Source organism: Petaurus breviceps, unplaced genomic scaffold, assembly GCF_028583685.1.
Source record: "Petaurus breviceps papuanus isolate PSGF00001 unplaced genomic scaffold, PetGlider_PUasm1.0 174, whole genome shotgun sequence".
In the NCBI taxonomy this organism is placed as follows: Eukaryota; Metazoa; Chordata; class Mammalia; order Diprotodontia; family Petauridae; genus Petaurus; species Petaurus breviceps.
In genome coordinates this window covers 61,895,782-61,920,722 of record NW_027185761.1, presented here as the reverse complement: position 1 = coordinate 61,920,722, position 24,941 = coordinate 61,895,782, and the positions used below count along the sequence as shown (strand labels likewise).

The 24,941-nt window shown below is 42.0% G+C and overlaps 1 protein-coding gene across 1 annotated transcript in view; it reads left to right on the top strand.

Moving 5' to 3' along the window:
* Nucleotides 1–24,941, top strand: part of ITPRID1 (ITPR interacting domain containing 1) — a 166,674-nt gene that overhangs the window by 90,362 nt on the left and 51,371 nt on the right. The window contains exons 9-11 of the mRNA XM_069084569.1: nucleotides 12,516–12,598; nucleotides 15,279–15,626; nucleotides 16,351–16,547. Of these exons, the coding sequence (XP_068940670.1) occupies nucleotides 12,516–12,598; nucleotides 15,279–15,626; nucleotides 16,351–16,547 (628 nt within the window). The remainder of the gene's footprint in view (nucleotides 1–12,515; nucleotides 12,599–15,278; nucleotides 15,627–16,350; nucleotides 16,548–24,941) is intronic.

The window sequence follows — 24,941 nt, the reverse complement described above, 5'->3', positions numbered from 1 at the left end:
GGGATCTGAGATTTTATTGTTAATTCTCAGAAAGGGTGGAATGTCATACAGAATGTTTTTAAAAGATTATTTTTGTCACGTAGACCAGGTTAGATGTGGGCCAAGAATATGGAAACTGGATAAAAGACAGGTCCTTACACATGAATTGAAATAAAGCAGAAGATAGGAAAAATTGGTTTGTTTGTTTTTTTAATCTTTTCCATATCCTATAAAACAAAGACTCTCAGGAACCTAAACCAGCTCTCACCAATGACCTCTTGGGTCAAATTAAAAAGATCATTCATTTCAGCATTGCTCTCTGATTCTGAGGGGCCCATGAGCTCTTTCTTGGGAGAGTGCTATGAATTAGTATTGATTGCCCTAAAAGGCAGGAGGAATGGTTTCCAATGGCCTTTAGCTGATTACTTCTGGACCAAGGGCATCACTATTATCAAATGATAAAAGGTTAAAAATTTAAGACTGAAATCATCTCCAAGGAATTTCACATTAACCTCATGGAAAGGCTCTATGTCAGACTCTAGACTTGGACTGCTCTTTGACTTTCCAAACCCCAAAGCTCAATTTTCAAGAGGTGTCATTTTAATCGTGGCAGAGGTGTGTGTGTCTGTGTGTGTCTGTGTGTGATTGTGTGTGTATGTGTGTGTCTGTGTGTGATTGTGTGTGTGTGGTGTGTGCACGCACACACATGCAGGAACTGCTGGGTGTGTATGTTGGAGATGGGGGTAGGGGTGGGTTCTGGTCATATTCCAAGTGAGATAATTACATCCTATTTTCTTCAGCCCCCCCGTTGTTCTTCTTCCCTTTCTCTCCTAAGCTGCTTCAAGGTGCAGCTGTGAGGTGTTAAACAGCTGGTGAAGCCCACCCCCGAGACCTGCACACTTCAGCTGTGGGGGGGGGATGATCCCACTACAATTTGTCTATCAGCTTGTTCCATTTCTAAGGCGTTTGGGATCTTTCAGAATGAAAGACTTCAGGAACCAAGATCCTATTATTAGTCCCTAGAAGCTCAGTAGATTTGGAGCTCAGCTCTAATTAGAATGTAGATACACAAACAATTAAAAAGTGATAGACCTTTGCAGAGGTGGGGGCGGGGAAGGTGAAGGAAATGAGCTAGATGCTTAATAGCAATGGTGGCCTTGATATTCCTCTCCACAATGGAGCCTTAGGATTTAAGTGGCTAAAGATGTTACACCATTTTCCGGGGTTAGTATAGGTTTGGAGGAAACTCAGTCTCAGAGAAGTTAAGTGACTTGCCCATGGTCACACTACCAGTGTCAGAGGCAGATTTTGAACCTAGATCATCCTGACCCGATATTCTGCAATCTATAGAGTGACTTACATCAGCTGGGAATGGATTTAGGAATCCTAGATTCAAATCCTGCTTCTGATAAGTCTGAATCAGTAAAGGCCTAACAGCCCTAGAAATTCTCTCTACCAAAAACAGATCTAAAAGTTGTCTTTAACTTGATAATCTTATAATGAACATTATAGCATGGGGTCCCGAGAGTCCCTGAAGAGACAAAGACAACTACAAAACAGTTACCATCTTCAAGGAGGTGACATTTCTGACATGGAGGCAGGAAGCTCTGAATTCAAATCCTGATTCAAAAACTTACTAGCCATATGACCCTGGACAAGTCAATTAATATCTCAGTAAAATGGGGATCATAATAGCATGCATCTTGCAAGGTTGTTTAAGGATCAACTGAGGAAATATTTGTATGTGCTTTGCAAACCTTCAAGCACTATAGAAATGTTAGCTGTTACTGTCATTCTGCTGGGAGGAGGTAACAACATGTTGGCTGTTGTCATTCATTCTCAAAGAGGACCACAGTGACATCACTATGCTAGAGTCAAGTTACAGTGTGTTTGACTATGGCTGATCAGACCAACAGGAGCTCAGAAATCTCTGCCATAAGGCAGGCACACATAGTCTGTGTGAACACTCAGGGTGTATTAAAGAATCCACCCCAAATTTGCACATCTCACGTTCTTTTTGAGCTACTTCGATTCTGCTTTGCTCGTGGAGCCCAGGACCTTCTCTGATGTGGGCATCCATGATGAGTGGTCCTGTGCCAGTGTCTCTCACATCAATTCCATCAATCAATTCCAAGGTTCTGAAGAGAGACCTTGAGAGTGCCCTTGTATTGCTTCTTCTGACCACCAGGTGGTTATTTGCCCTGTGTGAGATCTACATAAAATAGTCTTTTTGGCAAGCATACATTTGGCATTTGAACAACATGGCCAGCCCATTGGAGTTGTGCTCTCTGCAGTAGAGTTTGAATACTTGGCAGTTTAATTCAAGAAAGGACCTCAGTGTCTGGTATCTTATCTTGCCAAATGATCTTCAAAATTGTCTTAGGAAGATTCTGAAGATACAACATGTGAACAGATAAGTAAATATGATGCAGGTTCAGGTCACTAGTAAAGAAGGAGGGGCAAGGAATGAGGAAAGTGTGACCCCCTAGCTGAGTCTTAAAGGAAATTAGGTATTGAAAGAAAGAGAGAGATGGAGAGACAGAGACAGACAGAGACAGAGACAGAGAGAGGAGCAGAAGACAAAGGTTCCAGAGCTTCAAGGCAGAAGAAGGCAGAGCTGGAAAATGGGACATCTTTCACATGTAGAACACATGAAGGAGAGTAACATGAACTGCTTGTGGAAAGGCAGGTGGCAGTCAGATCAAAGAGGTTTTGGCTTTTAAATGGAAGAATTTGTATTTTATCCTAGAGACCGAAGAGAACCACTTAAGGTTTCTGAGTAAGGAAATGGGACATAATCAGAATTGGAGAAGAGACAGAATGAATGCAAGGAGACTGACTAGGAGTCTATTGCTACAGTCTGGGTGACATAATCAGGAACAGAATTAGCATGTGTTCCTCCGAATGGGGACAGGGGAAAAAGATGAAAGATGTTGGGGTGGGGGGTACATCAATAAAACTGAGTAACTGATTGATTGGGGGATGAAAAAGAATGAACAGTGGAGGATGAGTTCAAAGTCAGGAAGCTGAGTGCCTAGAAGGGTGATAATGGCTTAAAAAAGAAAAAATACTTTAATTCCTCCAAATAAATATCATGGGATCTAGAACTTTGCCTATAGGTCATCCGACCAAACATCTCCATGTTCAGATGAATCAGTGGGAGCCCAGAGAAGTTAAATGACCAGTCAAGGTTCACACAGCTCAAAACAAATTGTCATTTGGACCAAGGTCCTGTGATGCCCTGCCCCATTCTCTTTGGGTGACATATTTTCAGTGTAGCATCATGAATACCCATCAAGAGTTCTTCACCTGTTACATGACCCACTGGTCACAATATTCTTCTCTTCCTAAGTCCTGATTGGACTCACCATGGAAACACAAGAACCACTGGACGATTAGCAGTCACATGTTTTCTATACAATCTAGCTTGATTCCCATTTAAAAAGAGTGTGAATCATGGACGACCCCAGGCTTTTAAGAATTGAAATTGTGAATCACCTGAGGAAGATTGGAGGGGCCAGTAGTAAGCATGGGAGAACACATCTTATCACCAAAAAATAGCCTTATCTATAATATAAGGGCTTGGACTGAGGATTTCTGAGGTCCCTTCCCACTACAGATCTATGATCTTAGAGGCAAGTAAAGGGACAGGAACAGTGTGAGCACATAGACTCTGGAAAAAAAAAGGCAGAAGTACAGTTTGACTGCCATAGGACACGTGATTCAGGAGAATGGCTTTTGGATTTGGAGTCAGCTGGATGGTCCAGTTGGAAAAGAACTGTCTCTTGAGTCAGAAGACTTGGTTGATTTTCACCATGATCTATATGACTTCGGGCAAATTACTTAGCTTCCCTCGTTACAGATTCCTCATTTGCCAGGAATGGATTAGACTCTGTGACCTCCGAGGTGCTGTCCAGTGCTAGGTCTATAAGCCTGTAATGAGTTCAGATCCCAGCTTGGCTTCTAACTGTCCAGGTGACCTTTGCAAGTCATGACTTCTCTGGGCATCATTTAGTTCAACTTGAAAATGTGGGAGTCAAGTCTTGTCAACAAGAACTTACTAAGCACTTTTAATGTGCCAGGCATTGTGCTAAGTTATTGGCTATCTGCCAATAACAGATGTAAGTAAGAAGGAAGACTGCCCCTGCCCTCAAGGAGTTCACATTTTAATGTGTGTGGAGGGGTGTAAATTAGATGACCTCTAGGATCCTCTGTCTGTGTGTGTGTGTGTGTCTATCTCTGTCTCTACCTGTTTCTGTCTCTGTCTCTCTGTGTCTGTCTCTGTTTCTCATCCTTGGAGGAGGAGTAGAGAGAGCTGGAAGGGTTCCTTAATTCTAGCCTCAACCTACATATTTCACCCCACAATCCAGAAAACTGTTTCAGATTCCTCTAGAATTTATATTCAAAGGGAGGTTCTCTAGTCAGACCTAGCTGCCGATGATCCAGATGCCTTGCAAGCTTTGCTAAGATCTCATTATATGTGGATAAGGCCGGGCGTTGCCAGGACTAAAAGGAGCTGAAGTTTGGATCTAAACTCGGAGAACAGACAGAAGTTCAAGTGGGCTGCAAACTTGGCAAAAACACGTTCTTTAAGAGAGAAAAATATTTCAACTCCCAAATCAGTTTTTCTGTATATAGTTCTTGCTTTTTATTCTTTTGAAAGAAGAAAGTTTTTTTAAAGTAACTTTGAGACTTCACAAAATGAGGCAGCAGGTATAGACTTCAGGCTTCCCTTTGCCAACACAGATACCAACCTGCGCCCCATGTGCACATTGATGTCGATGGTTTTGTGACTTGATAAAATCAAAACACCCTTTCTGTGGCCAGCCTTCTGTTTCTGGATGCCTCCCTACTTTTCTTGGCTGGTCCTTGTACACCTGGTGGCCAGTCTACCTGTTAGAGACCTCTCACTGCTTTGCTTGGCTGGTACCTGTATACCAGATACATGGTCCATTTCCAGGCTTGTATTTGAAGTCTTTCCAGTTTATTACAACCTGTCAAAGCATGAGCTCTTATGGAACAGATTTTGAGAACCTAGTCACCTCCACACCATAGTCATGAGATCATCAGGTACCAGTTTAGAATTGGAAAGTGAGGAGGACGTTGGGAATGAGTAGTTGGACTGGATGTTGGGCCATTTGGGTTTCTCTTTTGGAAGAGTCACTTTTTAAAGATATCCCTTATTACCCATAGTGCATCCTTCGTCACAGGAGCACAGGATTGACATAGGAGCCATTCCATGAACTGCCTCATCTCTACCCTACTTTCATTGTTCTTGATGACATTTTAAAAAGGCACAGTTTTCTAATGATCAATACTCCCCAAAATCCTTTCATAAGTTACTTAAAAACCATAGCCTTTTGTCTTTTCTAGAAGAAAATTTAATTGCTAACTTTTGTTTTGATATCACCTACTTTTCCCAAAGTATCTCTTCCTTCTCCCCCTCCCAGAGAGTTGTCCCTTAAAATAAAGATAAAAAAGGAAAGATAAGTTCAGCAAAGCTAAACAAGATGTCAAAGAAGCCTACAGGGCCGTGCAATGTTGTAAACCCCTAATCGGCCTCCTCTGCCTTTCAGATGTCTTCTTTGGGACCGAGCTCAGTTACTGTGATTTCATCGACTTTCGGTTGTGCACTTGTCTTGCGGCTCCCATTCGCATTGTTGCATTCACTGTGTATATTATTTTCCTGCATCTATTTACTTCATTTGCTTCAGTTTATATAGCATGCTTCTCTGTATTTATCATATTTATCGCTTATTAATTAGATGGAGTAACATCTAAAAAGTGCTTTGCAAATATAGTAAAGACACTACATACAGGCTAACTTTTAGTACGTTAATGCGGCATCATTGTGGGCTTCACGTGCCAGATTTGTTCAGCTACTCCCCAGTCAATGGGCGTCTATTTGGTTTGACGTCCTTTATAAAAAAGAACTGATATAATTATATTGGTTATATGAAGCCTGAATTCTTGTCACTGACCTCCTCAGGGCAACTAACTGCCTAGTGCTGAAATGTTTGGGCCAAATGAGGTGGCGTTTCAGTCACTGTCTCCACAGACTCACAGGCCTCCAAAGATAAGGAAGAGAGTGGTGACCCATTCCTCGCCCCAGCCCGCATCCCACAATGCATCTTTACCTGTTTTTGTCATATAAGAACAAAGACAAGGATCTGCGTCTGCTCAGCCTGGAAAACATCCAGAAAATAAATCATCGCTGTCTACCAATATCCCATAGCCACAGAGGACAGTCACAGGGCACCATAGCGGCAGGGGTGGTAAAGAAGCAGATTTAAGCATGATGTCAGAGGCAAAAGAAAGGAAAAATTTCCAACAATGACAACTTTCCCAAACTGAAAGGGGTCACCCCGGGAGGCCCTCACTGGAGGCCTCCAAATAAAAATGGAATCTTGCCCTAGGGATTCTTTTTTGAACGTTTTGGAATGAATGGCCACTGGGATCCTATCGAATGCCCACTTAGATGACGTGGATCTCTTTGGTGCTTTGGTAGATCTATGATTTCATCCATGTGACTTCTTTCTCCTCAAATGCAACAACCCTTCCCTGTGTTTATCTACTGTACAATTCTTGTTTATCTCTCCCCATGCCATTCACCATGGAGCCTGCCTGATGCCCTGGAGACCTTTCTCTAGTGCCAGCTCTGGCTTTCCTCCCATAGTGTCTGTTAGGTGCCAATATCAGATGGGTGCCAATGTACCCCTGGGCCTACTCCATCTGCTGTTTCTCATTCTTGATACATAATCAACCCACCTCCTTTTCTGGACTCGCACATCTTCAGTCATATTTTCTCAACCTTTCTCACATGCAAGTCTTAGCAGTAGCATTTTGCAATCTGATTAGCCTCACCATGTGTCTTCTCACATGATAGGCTGTCCAGTTTCTACTACTACTGTTCACTCAAAGACTCACCTCAGTGAGTGGAGATTGGAGGTGACTGGCTGGCATGAGATTCAGATAAGCCTTGCTAAAACAGCAACCTCTCTCATCCTCCTTACTCCATGCTGTTTTATGCTCTCTGTAGATGCTAGTGACCAAGTTCCAAACACATGTGCTTCCTAAATTCACACCCCACACCCAAGAAAATGGAGTGAAGGTAAGAAAATGTGTCTGCCATTTAGAGTGGTCCAAAGATAGAAGAGGCTGCCTTGGAAGTCAGCGGGTTCATCTTTGTCTTCAGACAGAGAGAAATTCAGTGCTGTGGCTCTATTGTTGGGATTCTTGCTTGAGTAGGTGTGGTGCCATCCAAAGGCAGGAATTTGGGAGACGGGAGGACAAGCCACGCTACTTAACAGATGGCTGGCTATAGTAGATATGACATAAGCAAAGAAGGAGATGAGAGAGAAAGGAAAGTCCAAGGCAGAGCCACAAGTTAGAAAGCTGGGTGACTGGAGGGAGGATGCTGTATGATGAGATAAAGCAAGATGAAATACTTTAAATCCTTGGAATGTAGATCAGAACATCTGGAGATGAACCTTAGTTCAATCCTCTGTATTTTCAATGAACTAAACAGAGCCCAGAGAGGAAGGTAACTAGCCCATGCTAACACATCTCTTAAGTAGATGGAAAGCAGTGCAAAGACTAGAATGTTGATGGTGGAGTCAGGAAGATGTAGGTCCAAATATCTGATACTAGCTGTGTGAACTTGTGTAAGTCATTCTACTTGGTTGAGCCTCAGTTTCCTCATATGTAAAATGGGAGAGCTGGACCAGATACGTTCGAAGGCCCCTTCTCCCTTTCCAATGTAAACTTCTTGAGGGCAGGGACTGCTTTTGCTTTTCTTTGTACACTCAATGCAGCTTAGCATGGTGCCTGGTATATAATATAAGCTTAATAAGTGTTTGTTGACTGACTGATTTCCAGGTCTAAATCTACGCTCTCATCATCCAATAAATAATAAAAGTGGCATCTGAACACAGGTCTTCAAACATCAGTTCTCTGCATGGTACCTAGTACGCCTCAATGTAACTTCATGAATCTCTACAGGAAAACCCTCACCCATCAATAGCATGCAAATATTTGGTATGATTCCTGGATTCTGTGAGACTCAGAATCTATTAGGCTTGGGGAATGATTGGTTGGTTACAGGGAGTAACAGAGAGGAGAGAGATGAGGGTGATGATTTCCAGGTTATAAACCAAGGTGAGTAGAAGCTGAAACAGGGAAGCTTATAGGAGAGACCAGTTTAGTGTGAGGGATAATGGATTCCAATGTGGACGTAGTAAGGTAGAGATGCTTAGGGAGCATCCCACAGAGATGTAAAGGAGACAGCAGAGGACGCGGCGCTGGAGATCAGATATATAGACTTGAGAATCGTTCTTCTAGAAATGGTACTTGAACATATATCAGGACAGGACACCACAAAGGAAGAGGCTGGAGAGAGAGGAGACAAAGGGGGCCTGAGCCCCAGCTCTGGGGGAAACTGCTGCTGAGCAGGAAGGAGATGCCTGGTCATCCAGAGAACATAAAGGAGTGCTCAGAGGCAGGGGAGGAGCAGCAGAATGTGGGTTCATAGAAGCCTAGAGCGCCTACCGTGTCCAGAAAAAGGGTGGAGTCAATAATGTCAAAAGTGGCTGGGAGGTTAAAGACATCAGAGTTCAAATGGAATGGCTCCTTTGTTGTTACTGAAGAGAATGGCTCAGGGTGTCAGAGCCAGGCAGGTTCTGAGTTCCAGGTCCTGCTCCATTACTTACTAGTCAGGTCATTTACTGTGTCTTAGCCTCAGTTTCCCTATCTGTAAAAGGGGTCTGGACTTGATGATCTCTGAGGTTTCTTCCAGCTCTAGACCTGTGGTCCTGTGACCCCACCTGTCATCTATGCTCAGGACAAAAATCGATGATTATAATTAGTCGGTGACCGAAGGTCTTTTGGTGGTGTTTTTATTTATATTATTAAAATTATAGTAATTACTGTTCTTATTCTTTTCTTTGAATTCTTCCTATTGGGTCTTATTCCATTGTATTCCTAAACCAGTTTGTCCACCATTCCTCGTGGATGGGATTCGGCCACCAAAAGCGTTATGAGTATTCTGCTAGAGGGGGGCTCTTCCTTCCTGTCTTATCTAGTCAGCCCCAGAGCCCCAGGCAATGCTTCATCCCATCCAGGCAACTCCCAGGACACCTCAGCTCGGCCAGCAAAGGCATCTTGCCATCCAGCCTGCTGCTTTCCACCTTTTGCTAGGGGAACAATCCTCAAACCAATATTAGCACTGCTGTCACTGTTTCCACTCATTCCCTGCAACTGTCTACCAGGGTGGGGAACCTGCAGCCTGGATCTCACAGAACAAATCCTCTTAATAAAACGATTTGTTCTGTTGAAACAAAAGGCTACACCCAAGGATATAGAAGGCCACAGGTTCCCCACCGCTGGCCTAGACCAAAGCTCCTATCCTTCCCATCTTTCCCTGATAAATCTTAATCTTCACCTTCTGTGTATGCTGGCCCCTTTGGGCAGGCTAGTGAAGCCATGGGCCCCCTCTACCTAGAATTTGGGTTGCACATTCATAATGGAAAGAAATCTCCATTTCAGTTAGAAGTTAGAGAAAGTAAAGATGTCATTTTTTTCCACCCAAGTTATCCAAGACCCCCTGTCATTTCTCCATGTGTCCCTTGGTCCATGGACTCCCAGCGGGGAAGCACCCAGGGCAGGGCCCATATCCCTTTGGTGGGATGTTTGTAATCCCACTACTTTGCTGCTTTATGGGGTCTACAGGCAGCCATGGGCTCACTGGGTCAAATGACAAATAGTCAGTGACATCTTCCATGCAATTCCACATTGTTTTCAGAATAAAAGGACATGCATTTATCCAGTGCTTTCAAGTTTACCAAGAACTCTCTGTATGTTGCCTCATTTTGGTCCTCATGGCGACTTATCCTCTGTTTTACAGAAGAAGAAACTGAGGGGGAGAGAGGTTAAGTGACTTGCCCAGGGTCACACAGCTGGGCAGGATCTGAACTCAGCTGGTCCTGACTCCAAGTCCAGCCTGACCTAGTGCCTGTGTTTCTCTTCAGCAGCGATGGCTTCCACCTTTGCTAGTCTTTGTCAAGTTGCTCTGTATGAGACTGAAACCTCAGAGCTGCTTTAATTGGCTTTTCTCTTATTGTTCATGATTCAGAGCCTTCTTTTAGGTGGTAGTTGATACTCTCTGTCTGTCTCTGTGTCTGTCTTTCCCTTCCCACCTCTCTGTCTCTCTTTCTTTCTCTCTGTCTCTGTCTATCTTTTTCTGTCTCTCTCTGTCTCTGTCTTTCTGTCTCTCTGTGTCTCTGTCTGTCTGTCTCTGTCTCTGTTTCTCTCTCTGTCTCTCTGTCTCTGTCTCTCTGTCTCTCTATCTCTGTCTCTGTCTCTCCCTCCCCCCTCTCCCTCCCCCCTGTGTCTCTCTCTCTGTCTCTGTCTCTCTGTCTCTCCCTCCCCTATCTCTCTCTCTCTCTCTCTCTCTCTCTCTCTCTCTGTCTCTCTCTGTCTCTCTCTCTGTCTGTCTGTCTCTCTCTCTGTCTCTCTCTCTCTCCCTCTCCATCTCTCTCTCTGTCTCTCCCTCTCCCCATGGGCCTTGATTTCCCCTTTGTAAACAAGGGGCTCACATTCCATTACCCCTGGGTTCCCCTGCAGCTTTCTGAGCTCTGGGTTCCCTAAGCACAGTTGCTGCCGGGTGGACACACCTTTGGCTGGCTGCCTGGGCTCTGTGGTCTATCTGCTGCTGCCACCTGCTGGCTATCCTGCCACAGTGCCAGGGCTCTTGTTCCTTTTCAAGGTGGGGGGGCAGGTGGTCAAGAAAAAATAAGGGAAGCCAAGGGGCAAGGGTTTGGCTTTCTTGGAGGTAGATCATGTTTGGAGCACCGTGGGAAAGGAGGCTTGGAAAGGCCTGGTGAACTGCTGCAGCAATACATTTCTCATAGGAATAATTCCCAACAAAGTGGAAGAGATTTCTTTTCCTTAAGCTCTAACTGTGATTAAGCATGCCTTCAATTAGGGATACAATTACTAGAACATTAAAAGGCAGCAATACGGCGCCATTGAAGTAGACCTGGGGTCAGGGATCTGGGGCTGGGTCCCATAACTGCTACCCCCCGTCCAAATGGCTTTGGCCAAGTCCTGGATCTTCTGGACCCTCAGTTTCCTCTTTTGTCAAATGGAAGCATTGGACTAGAAGGTCTCAAAGCTGGCTTGCAATCCCTGGGATGTGATCCTGTGCTAATATACATCTTTCAGATGTAACTGAACCCAGTTGATTTCAAACCAAGAGTTCTTAAACAGCACTTTCTAAATACCGACTGTTACGAGTTAGCATGGGCAAGTCAGAGGTATCAGGTATTTAGAGCCAGGAGCGACCTTAGAGTCCATGCAGAGCAGCTGAGGGCCATTATCTTTACAACAATGTGGATAATCATATTTCAACATAATGACTTTCCTTTGTGATTTTCTGTATTTTATTTTATACATTTAAAAACATGATTCTGAGAAGGGGCCCATTGGCTAGACCAGACTGCCAGACAGAAGAGGCTTCCAATGGATAAGGAACCCATTGTCTAGTCCTCTCCACCTTCTGACTTCTCCTCTTGAATAATTAGGCCTTTCTCTGTGTACTGATTCTTGTACAGCTGTGGTGTCTAATTATCCATGAACTGCTGTATCTCTCCAAGAGAGTGTAAACTCCTCAAGGGCAGAATGGCCTTGTCCCTTCTGCTTAACACAGTACCCGGCTCAGCAGTATCATAGACTTAGGGCTGGAAGAGACCTCGAAGTCAACAAGCACCCTCCCCCATTTTACATATAGGGAAACTGAGTCCCAGAGAAGTTAAGTGACACAGCCTATTAAGTCTATGAGGTGGATTCAAACCCAGGTGTTTCTAATTCTAAGTCTGGCACTCTCTCCACTAAGCCACACTGTCTTGGTAGGGACTTAAATTCTTGTTGATTGTGTATGGCAGTGTGGGCACTGACAGACCTTTTCCCTCTCCTGGGTCCACTTAGACCAGGAGTTCTTCATGTTTACCCTCTCATCAACATCTTTAATAGGCTGATGAAGCCTATGGATTCCTTCTCAGGATAATTTTTTTAAATTCATAAAAAATACATAGAATTATCAAGGAAACCAAGGATAGTAAAATAATGTCTACCTTCTATCTATATATAGCTATATCAATTTATCTATATGTATACATGTACATACAGAGATAAAAATATGGAGAACATATATATCTATGCATAAAGAATATTATACAATAAATTAGCATATGTAATATATTATATATAACTACATGCAATAAATTATTATATGGTAATATCTAAATACAAGTTCAGGGGCCCCAAATGAATTTTTGAGCCCTTCAAAGTGTGATTTTTGATTCCTGATCATGAACCAGGTTGTTGGTTTGACTCCTAACCTCCAGCACCCAGCAATGCCCTTCCATGATGGTCAGGTTTGGGGAGAAAGCCCCAACTGCCCTTTCCTCACTCTCAGAATTGGAGGCAAAGTCCTTTTAGCTTTGATCTCTAGGGTGATGGTCATCTGTTCTATCCTCTAGGTGCTGGGGTAACAAGAGCCAGCAGCTGCCAGTCAGACAGCAGTGGGTTTCTGGAGGAACCTTCTGAGCCCTTCCCTCTCCAGGTATCAGTGGACCTTGGGGTGGAGTTGGCGAAATGCCCAGTCCTAGACCAGACCTTACTTAGTATTGATGCACACTTCCCATTTCAAATAGGCCAGACTACGTGGCCTGGCCTAGACAGAATGCAGTCATTCCCTGTGGAGGGCAGGCCCAAGGTGCCCTTCCTCTGAGATAGGCTTCAGCTATAGCCAGTAACATAAAAGAAAGGGGCTCCTTACTGTCAGAGGCAGGATCTGCCTCCATTTCCTAGTCTCCTTATGTCAGGCCCTGCTCCTGCTCTCCAGACAGCTAACCTGCTGCTGACCCTAACTTCTGCTCTCATGCTGAGGAACAAAAACACTCCTCAAATAACCCAACCTCCCAATTCCTCAGCCTTGCTCTCTTCTGCCCTATTCCCCTGCCCCTCCTCCAGCTACACGCAGAAATGGGCAAACTCTCCATCTTTCCACCTCCCACAAATGTACCACTCCCACGCTCAGGAGCTCTGAGACGTCCTCACCTGATCACAATCTGTTGTCATCCCACTTCTCTGGGATACGACCCTAAGCCCTGCTCTTTCCCACACTGGGACCTCTGATCTTTGCACCCCTAGACCATCACTCATGGGCAAACACTTTATAAACCTCAAAGCATCACATAAATGCTAGTTATTAGGATGGTTATTATCCTGACCCTTTGGTAAACCAGTTCAATGCTACTCTGTCCTCTTCTCTGAGTCCCTTGCTCCCTCATCCTGTCACTGGTCTTCCCTGCCAGGCCTCCCCATACCTACCACCCTTTCTCCCACCCAAACACTATAGAGTAAAGCTGGAAAAATGACAGAGCCCTGCTGACTGGATTCACTACAGATGGGTATCATGTAACTTCAGCTGGGTCCTTACTGAAGCAAAGCAGTCCTCATCCCCCTCTGTTATCAGTTCACCATTCCACTCCCCAAGGAGTGGAAGCTTCCATCCCTCCTCCAATCATGGCTCCCTGGGCCCACATCATCTCACCTGAGGACCTTGCCTCATATTTCACTTAGGAAAATGAAGGCCATTGGCTATGAATTCCCTTTTCTTCCCCTTCCTCCTTTCATATCACTAAGTATCTCCTTCTTCACCCCATCTCACATGAAGAGTCGGCCTTTCTCCTTGGCAAGGCTAAGCCCTCAACATGCCCAAGTGACCCTGTGCCATCCCCTCTTCTCCAGCCCTCCCTACCCTTTCACTTATCTGCAATCTCTCCTTGTCTAGGCTGCTTCCTTACTGCCTACAAACATGCCAGTGTCTCTTCCATCCTCAAAAAACTGCCCCTTGATTCCTGCTAGCATCTCTATGTCTCCTTCATTTTGTGGATAAACGCCATAAGAATGCCTCTGTTGCCTTCTCTCTCTCTCTCTCTCTCTCTCTCTCTCTCCTTAACTCTTAATAGTCTGGGTTCCAGCCTTATCATCTAACTAAATCTGTTCTATCCAAAATGACCAATGATCTCTTAATTGCCAAATTCGGTGGGCTTTTCTCAGTGCCAATCCTCCTTGGTCACTCCACAACTTTTGACCCTCTTTCCTCTCTGCACTTTCTTGACACTACTCCCTTCTGGTTCTGCCCCTACCTCTCTGACTGCTCCTTCTCAGTCTCCTCTGCTGGCTTTTTATCTAGGTCATACCCACTGACCATGACAGTCCCACTGGCCTCTGTCCTGTGCCCTCTTCTCTTTTTCCTCTATAATATTTTGATTGGTGATCTCATCCACTTTAAACAGTTCAATGATCATTTCTATGCCATTAATTCCTAGATCTTCTTATCCAGCCCTTACCTCTCTCTTGACCTCCAGTCAAACATATTTAACTGCCTTTTGGGCATATTAAACAGGATGTCCTGTAAACATCTTAAACTCAACATGACCAAAATTTAACTAACTTTCTTTCTTCCCCGGTTGTCCGTTCCTAACTTCCCAGTTACTGTGGAGAGCTCCTGAAGTTCTCAGTTCCCCAGGCTTGCACCCCAAGTGTCATGCTCAGTTCCTCATTCTTTTCCACATACCCCCACCTTCTATCTGTTGCCAAAGGCCGTGGATTGCACCTTCGTGCCGTGGCTTCCATATGCCCTGTTCTTTATAACATTCCTGCAGCTCTGTTCTCTAGCACGTTGGTGGCTCTTCCTGGCACATTATCTTGCAATCTACCCTCCACTAAGCTCTCAAATTGATCTTCCTAAAGAAGGTCACCTGCCCCCCCACCTGCCGCACAAATGCTTAGCTGACTCCAGTGGCTCCCAATCTAAAATCCTTTTTGGAGTTCAAAACCCCCTATGATCTGCTGTGCTCTGACCTTCCTAATGCCACATGTTCTGTGCCCCAGTGACACCGGCCTCCTGGCTGTTCTTCACACAGCATCATTAGTACTAATATTATTGCTACTTTTATTGTATGTATCTGTAGCACTTAGTACCGTTCTTGTCACAGACCAAGAGCTCAATAAACTATCCATCTATTTATACATCTACTGATTTTACAAGTGAGGAAGCTGAGTCACAGAAAAGTCAATCGATTTAGAAGGGGTCTGGAAGGAAACCCTATCTTTCTGCTTCTTGAAGATGAAGCTGTGGGGTCATGACACATTTTAGAGCTTATTGAGATATGGGATAATGCCCAGACCAAAACCCCTAATCTCATTTGCCTTTCTCCTGTTCTCTCCTGCAGCTTTCTCCCTTGTTGATCAACCAGAGTCTTATATGTGGAAGGCAAGAAGCTCAGATTCCCTCCCTGGAACCATCCCAGTACCATTCACAAGAACCCACTGAAGATGCTTCTCGATGCATTCTGAACCGAGGCCAGAGTGACCAGGAAGAAGAGATATTTGCCTGTGTAGAAAAGGAGGTTTCTCCATCAGCAGAACCTTTATTCCAGGAGGGACCCCATAAGGAGACCTCCACAGGGGAGAGGAAAGACAATCCCACATGGAATTTCCCTCCAAGTCCCCAGACTAAATATGAGGTGGATGAAGAAGGCACCATCACTTCCAAATATGACTATCCTATGGGATTTACTGTAGCCCATATATTAGAAGTCAAAACAGACTTCCTAGAGGCAGAAGAGCCTAAAGCAGTGTTCATGGGAAGGTCTCCAAGCATTATGGGAAGTGTGTGTGATCAAGGTGCATCAATTCATGTTGATAGCTATCAGTTTGGTTCTGAGGTCCCAAGAGATGGACAGGCCAGCCAGTGGGACCCTGACATTAGCAGGATGGGATCCTTATTAGAAAATGGGATATTGACAACACCAAGGGAGGGGTTTCCCATACAGAGTGAAGTCACTCTCCCATTATATAGCCTTGATGAAGTTTCTAAAACTTCAGATGATGTAGCTGGATGTAGGCCTCTGAGTCCCCCAGGGCTCAGTGCTTCAGGTAAAGCCTCTCCCAAGTCAAGTGCAAAGGCAGGGGACTTTATCCTAGACACTGAAATAAATACCAATGGTTTCAGATCAGTGACAATTCAGATGCCGTCCAAGTTGGTGTCCGGCATCCACAGTATCACCTCAGGAGAAGGTCCTAAGGAGAATACTTTAGATCCTCTTCTTATATCTTCAAAATTCTATGAAACTGAGGCTTTCCTCACATCAGGACCAGGAACAGGGGCCAGAGAAAGGCAGACCAAAGAAGCTTCAATTCAAACAGAAAAAAACCAACATGGATTTCAAAATTTATGTCCTGCCTTAAGCTGCTGCAGAGTCACCCATAGACAGCATCATTTCACCCAATCTGTCTCCCTAGACAGTAGCTCTCTGGGGAAACACTGGCCAACCTCAGACTCAAAGCAAGCTGCCCGTGGTGGCCAGTGCGAGCGTGGAAGTCGCTGCTGCTATTGCTGCTGCTGTTGCTGGCACCATCTCCATCCCTGGGATTGGCACCACCCTGGCCTTGCTTCCTGCTCATACGAACACCACCTCCATGCTCAGCTCACCAAGACTGTGAAGATCCTTCAGGAGGCTATGGTGAGAGAACTCTCTCCAGTAAGTCTATATCTTGAGTGACCATCAATGTGATCAGGGAGAGCTGTGCATTCAATGAGAGGCAGTGGGAGATAGTGGAGAGACATCTGGCCTTGGAGGTAGGAAGACCAGGGTTCAAGTCCTGCCTTCCCTGGGCTAGGTGCTTCATCTCTCAGGATGACAGGCTATTCTCTGAAACTAACTAGAAATAGCTTGAGTCTGTGTAGGGGTTTTGTTTTCCACAGCAGCTAAGTCCAGGTCATTGACATATCAATCCAACCCAACCCAACAAGCATTTATTAGAGACCTCATATGCACCGGGCAGTGTGCTAGGTACTGAGGATAAAATGGTGAGTCACACTATAGGAAATTCCATTCTGGGAAGAGGGAATCTGCAAACAACATGTAAACAAATCTATTAGGACAAGGAAAGCCGAGGAGGGAAAGACTGTCCTAATCAGGGGCATCGGGATGTTTGGAGGCCACTCAGAACTGTTCACTGAGGAAGAGAAGGTTTCTACGGAGCCCAACTCCCCCTGACCTCCCTAGCTGAATTTCCTGTCAGCCTTTATAGCCCTAGCCCCTCCCATTGCAATGGAGGAAACAACATTAATAAGTCTACAAGACGCATGTAGAGGAGAAGAACAGTAATCCTTGAGGGGAAAGTACTACCAGCTAAGTGGATTGGAAAGGCCTCTAAAGAGGGTGGTGTTTGAGCTGAGCCTTGAAGGAAGGCAGGGAATCCAGCAGGCAGAGGCAAAGAAGTATGAGTAAACTATGTTAGGTAAAACCAACTCAAGGGGGTTTTAGCAATTCTTGTGAAGTTGTGGGTAATATGTATGTGTTTGTGTGTATGTATATGTGTGTATGCATGTATATGAACATATAGATATGATAGGCTCTAGGGTCTCTCTCAGCTCAAAATAAATGATCTATGGTCCCATAATCCCTTGATTCTAAGATGTTCAAAACAATGGGGCTTTGTATAAATTAACATAATGCCAGAAAACACAGATCCAGGTTATAGAAAATAGAGACAAGGACACGTAGCCACTCTACATTCAATTAGCCAGTGGTTCTTCCACTTTTCTTTCTGTGTAACAGAGGGCAACTCACTCAACTTCCCTGAGACTCAGTTTCCTCATCTGTAAAATTAAATAAAAATACACTGCCTACTAAATGGAACTATTGGAGACAAAGTGCTTGGTGATCCTTAAACCATGATAGAAATGGAGGTGATCATGATTTTAATGAGAAGAGGTGACCCCCTTCAGCTCCCCTCTTCCTCATCTCTCATGTGAACTCCACTCCAGAAACGTTTTTCCCCATAGATACCTTGCAAAGAGTATGTGTGTTTGTTAAATGGAACAATAGAGAGTGACTGATAAAATGTAAAAAAAAAAATAGTAGGAAGAGGCCAAGCTGTAAAGAGTCTTAAAAGTCTGTATTATATTTATATTTTGTCTTGGAGGTAATAGGGAGCCACAGTAGTTTCATGAGCAGGGATCTCAATAAATCTGCCCTTTAAAGAAATCAATTTGGCAGCTGTGTGCATAATGGATTGAAGAGAGGACAAGCTCCAGGCAGGAAGTCAATTAGAAATTTATATCAGTAATTCAGGTGCGAGGAGGTAAGGATCGGATATAGGGTTCTGTGAATAGATAGAAGGGTACACGCCTGTGTCATGTGTTAAGAAAAGATTCTTCCTTCAAGCAATTACATGCAGGTCTAAGCACTGCAGTGAATCAGGTCATGCAGTACTCATACAGTCACAACACCTGGGTTTCGTTCCAGGCATAGCAATGAAACGACTATTTAATTTTAAATCTTAAACCAGCTTCATCACCTCTCTTTGAATCCTTTGCCACATTTATAAAAGAAAGGGCTTGGATGATATATACCAGAGGTGTGAAGTACATTGTAAAAGTTTTACAATTAACTCTCTCTCTCTCTCTCTCTCTCTCTCTCTCTCTCTCTCTCTCTCTCTCTCTCTATATATATATATATATATATGTGTGTGTGTGTGTGTGTGTGTGTGTGTGTGTACATGATTTTTTTTAAACATTTGATTTTAAAATTTTGAATTCCAGATTCTTTCCCTTCCTCCCTCATCACCCACCCTTACTGGGAAGATAGGCAATTCAATATAGGTTGTATATATGTAGCTACACAAAACATTTCCATAGTGGATATATTGTGAAAGATTGACTATATTTCCCTCCATCCTATTCAACCCCCACTAGTTCTATTCTCTACTTCAACCCTGTAACTTTTCAAAAGTGTGTTTTTCTAACTTGCTCCCCCCCAGCCTGCCCTCCCTTCCATCATCCCCGCTCTCATCCTCTTCCCTGCTACTCTCCTGTAGGGTGAGATACCCTATTTAGTGTGTATTTCATTCCCTCTTTAAGCCACATTCAGTGAGAGTAAGTTTGACTCATTCCCTTTTGCCTTCCTGTTCTTCCCCTCCATTGTAACAATTTTCCTTTGCCTCTTCTATATGAGATCATTTACCCCATTCTGTCTTTCTCCATCTCCTCTCATTATATTCCTCTCTCACCTCTCAATTTCACCTTTTAAGTATCATCCCTTCCCATTCAGTTGGTTCTGTGCCCTATGTCTATGGATAACTGTACACATATATACACACATTCACATATGTATTCATATACCATTATACCCTCCTATATAGACATATATATAATGTATGTATACACACACACATATATATAGATATAGATATAGATATATTTCTATTCCCTTCAGCTATTCTCATACTGAGAAAAGTTTCATAAGTTACACTTATCATTTTTCCATGTAGGAATGTAAATAGTTCAACTTTGATAGATTCCTTATGATTTCTTTTCCCTGTTTAACTTCTCATGCTTCTCTAGCTTCTTGTATCTGAATGTCAAACTTTCTATTAAACTCTGGTTTTTTTCATCAAGAATGCTTGAAAGTCCTATATTTCACTGAATGACCATATTTTCCCCTGAAACATGATACTCATTTTTGATGGGCAGGTGATTCTTAGTTTTAATCCCAGCTCCTTTGACCTCCGGAATATCACATTCCAAGCCTTTCAATCTCTCAGTGTAGAAGCTGCCAGATCCTGGGTTATCCTGATTGTGTTTCGACAATATTCAAATTGTTTCTTCCTGGCTGCTTGTAATATTCTCTCCTTGATCTGGGAATTTCAGAACCTGGCTATAATATTCCAGGAGTTTTTTTTTTTTATCTTTTTCAAGAGATGATTGGTGGATTCTTTCAAGCTCTATTGTGTCCTCTTGTTCTAAAACATCAGGACAATTTTCCTTGAGAATTTCTTGAAGGATGACTTCTAGGTTCTTTTTTCAATCATGACTTTCAGGTATTTTTAAATTATCTCTCCTGGATCTATTTTCCAGGTCAGTGGTTTTTCCCATGAGATATTTCACATTGCCTTCTATTTTTTTTCATTTGTTTGGATCTGTTTAATAGTATCTTGATTTCTCATAAAAAACACTAGCTTCCATTTGCTCCAATTTAATTCTGAAGGAATGATTCTCTTCAGTGAGCTTTTGAAATTCTTTTTCCATCTGGCAAATTTGGCTTTTTAAGGCATTCTTCTCCTTGTTCCCTTTTTGAGCCTTTTTTGCCATTTGAGTTAGTCTATTTTTTAAGGTGTTATTTTCTTGTCAGGTTGTTGACTCTCTTTTCATGATTTTCTTGCATCATTCTCATTTCTCTTCCCAATTTTTCCTCCGCTTCTCTTATTTGGTTTTCAAAATCCTTTTTAAGCTCCTCTATGGCCTACAACTAGCTCACATTTTTCTTCGAATCTTTTGGTGCAGGAGTTCTGACTTTGCTGTCTTCCTCCTGTTCCATGCTTTGATCCTTTTTGTCTCCAAAAAAGGAATCTAAAGTTGTATTGCTGTGCTTGCTTTGCTTACTTTGCTTGCTCATGTTATCACTCAATTACTTGACTTTTGATCTTTTTGCCATAGTAGAACTCTGCTTCAGAGAGGAGAGCCTTGTCCCAAATTTCTGGGGTTTTCACAGATGCCAGAGCTATTAGTTGGGTGCCCTCTCAGAAGCCTCCACTGGCTCTGGCACCTGGTTACACACCCCAGGACCTCCACCCAGGACAGCTATCCACATCCAAGCAGGTTGAAGCAAGAGAGAATACTCCTCAGACTGGTCACTTGGTCCCCCTATGATATGAAGGCCAGGAACTCTGAAGCAGCCCTGCAGTGGCGGCTGCACAGGCTGTGCCTCAGCCACTTCTCCCTCCAGGGGCAGAGGCTGTACCACAATCCTGAACCCCCTGTTCCCAAAGTCCACTGACCTGTCACTTTGTCTTTTGCATTTATGGGTTGATAAATCTGGAAACCACCACAACAACTGGTGATCCACTCTCCCAAAGTCCGCTCCAGTGTCGGGGCCACTCTGAGGCTAAAACTGTGAGCTCCCACGGGGCTGGGCTCTGCTCCCAGTGTGCTGCAATGGACCCTTCCTGTCCACCTGACAGGCTGCCTTCAGCAGGAGGTTTCTCTCTGTCATTTTGTGGGTTCTGTAGTGCTAAAGTTTGTTTAGAGTCATTTTTATAGGTATTTGAGGTGATTATGGGAGAAGCACAGGGATTTTTCCTGCTTCTATGCCACCATCTTGGTTCTTAATTTTTTAAGAAATATTTTATTTCATTAAAGATTTCTGAATTATATGTAAAAAAATTTAACAATCATTTTTCAAACTTTTGAGCTCCAAATTCTCTCCCTTCCCTCATGCCCTACCTCCTTGAAAAGGCCAGTACTTTGACTTTGATTATACATGTGAGGTCATGCAAAACATATTTCCACATTGACATGATACAAAAGAAAACAATAAAAATAAATAGAGTACTAAAAAGCTGCTCCAAACTGTATTCTGAATCCATCAATTCTCTCTCTGGAGGTAGATAGCATTTTTCATCATAGTCCTTTGGAACTCCCTTGGTCAGAGTAGCTCACTCTTTACAGTTGATCATTAAAATATTGCTGTAATTGTGTACAATGTTTTCTCACTGTGTGCAATGGTTCTGCTCACTTCACTTTACATGAGCTCATATAAATCTTCCCAGGTTATTCTGAAACCATCCTGCTTCTTGTTTCTTATAGCACAATAGTATTCCATGACAATCAGATCCCATAACCTGTTTAGTCATTCCCATATGATGGGCAACCCCTCAATTTCCAATACTTTTCACCATGTAAAGAGCTGTTATAAATATTTTTATATAAGTAGGTCCTTTCCCCTTTTCTTTGATCTATTTGGGATACCAATTTAGTACAGATAATGTTGGATCATAGTGTATACACAGTTTTTGAGCCCTTTGGGGGTAGTTCTAAAGTTTTCTACAAAATGTTTGGACTAGTTCACAACTCCACCAAAAATAAATGTTTCCCCATTTTTCTGTATTTTCTCCAGTATTTGACATTTTTATTTTCTGTCATGTTAGACATTCTGATATGTATGAGATGGCATCTCAGAGTTGTTTTAATTTGCATTTCTCTAATCAATACTGATTTAGAGAATTTTTACGTGACTATGTATAGCTTTGATTTCTTCTTCCAAAAACTGCCTGTTCATATCCTTTGACCATTTATCAACTGGGGAAAGGCTCTTATTTTTGTGAATTTAACTCCATTCACTACATATTTGAGAAATTAGACCTTTATTAGAGAAAGTTGTAGCAAAAGTTTTCCCCAGTTTCTCGCTTTCCTTCTAATTTTGGCTGTGTTAGTTTTATTTAGTTTTTTTTTTGTTTGTTTTTAGTTTTAGTTAGTTTTGCAAAAGCTTTTTACTTCTATGTAATCAAAATTACCTATTTTATTTCCCATAATATCCTTTATCTTTTCTTTGGTCATAAATTCTTCTCTTATTCATAGATCTGACATTCTTCCATGCTTCCCTAAGTTACTTATGATATCATCCTTTATGTCTAAATCATTATTAATTTTTACTTTATCTTGGCATATGGTGAAGGATGTTGGTCTGTGCCTAGTTTCTGCCAAACTGCCTTCTATATTTTCCTGCACGTTTTGTCAAGTGTTAATTTTTTACCCCAAAAACTTGGATATTTGGATTTTTCGAATGCTAGATTGCTATAGATTTTAGTACTCTATATTGTGTTACTAATTTATTCCAATGATCTACCATTTATTTTTTAGCCAGTATTAGATTGTTTTGACAATTACCACTATAACAGTTTGAAATGTGAAACCACTAGACTGCATTGACATTTTTATTGATTTCTTTCATATTCTAGACCTTTTGTTTTTCCACATGAATTTTGTTACTATATTTTCTAGCTCTATGAAATAATTCTTTGGTAATTTGATTGATTTGGAAGGAAATAAGTAAATTAACTTAAGTAGAATGGTCATTTTTATTGTATTTGTCAGGTCTATTCATAAGCAATTAATATTTCTCTAATTATTTAGATCTGTCTTTATTTTTGTGAAAATGTTTTGAAATTGCGGTTATATAATTCCTGGGTTTGTCTTGGCAGGTAGACTCTCAAGTATTTTATATTGTCCACTGTTATTTTGAATGGAAATTCTCTTTTTCTCTTTCAATTGGGTTTTGTTGGTAGCATAGAGAAATGCTTCCAATTTTGTGGATTTATTTCATGTCCTACAACTTTGCCGACATTGTTAATAGGTTCAAGTAGTGTTTTACCTGATTCTCTAGGGTTCTGTAAGTATATCATCTGCAAAATGTGGTAGTTTTGTTTCCTTGTTGCTTATTTTCATTCCTCTGATTTCTTTTTCTTGTCTTATTCCTATATCTAGCATTTCTTGTGCAATGTTGAATAATAGCGATGATAATGGACATCCTTGATTCATTCCTGATCATATTGGAAAGGCTTCAGGTTAATCCTCATTACAGATAATGCTTGTTTTTGGTTTTAGATAGATACTACTTATTTTAAGAAAAACTTTATAAATTCCCATGCTTTCTCTTGTCTTGAATAGAAAATGAGAGTTGTATTTTGTCAAAGGCTTTTGCTGTATCTATTGGTATAGTGATATGATTCTTGTTGCTATCATTAATGATAGGGTCAATTAAGCTGATAGTTTTCCTACTATTGAACCAGCTCTGCAGTCCTGCTATAAATTCCAGCTGGGCATAGTGTATGAACTTTGTGACATATTGCTGTAATTTCCTTGCTAGTATTTTATTTAAAGTTTTTGCATCAGCATTCATTAAGTAAATTGGTCTGTAGTTTTCTTTTTCTGCTTTTGCTTTTCCTGGTTTTGTTACCAGCACCATATTTGTGTCATAAAAAGAATTTGGTAAGACTGCTTCTTTAGCTATTTTTTCAAATACTTAGTATGGTATTAGTATTAATTTTTCCTTAAATGTTTGGTAGATTTCACTTGTAGATCCATCTTGTCCTGGGAAATTTCTTAGGGAGCTCATTGATGGCATGTTCATTATGCTTTTTTTTTTTTTACAAGATGGGGCTATTTAAGCATTCTGTTTCTCTTCTGGCATTTTATACTTTTGTAAATGTTTACCCATTTTACTTAGATTGTTAGTTTTACTGGCATATAATTGGCCAAAATAACTACAATAATTGCTTTAATTTCATCTTCACAGGTTGTATATTCACCCTTTTCATTTTTGATACTGGTAATTTGTTTTTTCTTCTTTCTTTTAAAAATCAAATTAACCAATGCTTTATTTTATTGGGTTGTTTTTCATAAAACCAATTCCTACTTTTATTTATTAGTTAAATTGGGATACAATTACTACAAATTTTATTAATCTCTTTTTTGTTTTCAGGATTTTCAATTTTCTGTTTGAAACTTCAGCCCCTTCCTTTTAATTCTGTGTGTATATCTGTTTTGAGTGTTTTAAAAACAAAACAAAACAAAAACCAAAACAAAAAAAACACATATTTTTGGATTCTGGTTTCTAATCCATTTTGCTAGCTGCTTTCATTTTATAGGTGAGCTCATCCCATTCACATATATGGTTTTTGTTCGTTTTTTTTTTTATTTTTGGAGGGGGGAAGGCAGGACAATTGGGGTTAAGTGACTTGCCCAAGGTAACATGGCTAGTAAGTGTGGCAAGCATTTGAGATCACATTTGAACTCAGGTCCTCCTGACTCCAGGTCCAATGCTCTATTCACTGTACCATCTGGCCACCCCACATGTATAGTAATAATTGCTAACTGAATTTTCATTTATCCTATTTATCCTTCTCCCTCTCTCTCTCTCTGTCTCTCTGTCTCTGTCTGTCTCTGTCTCTCTGTCTCTCTCTCTGTCTCTCTCTGTCTCTCTCTCTCTGTCTCTCTGTCTCTCTCTGTCTCTCTCTCTGTCTCTTTCTCTCTCCCTCTCTCTGTCTCT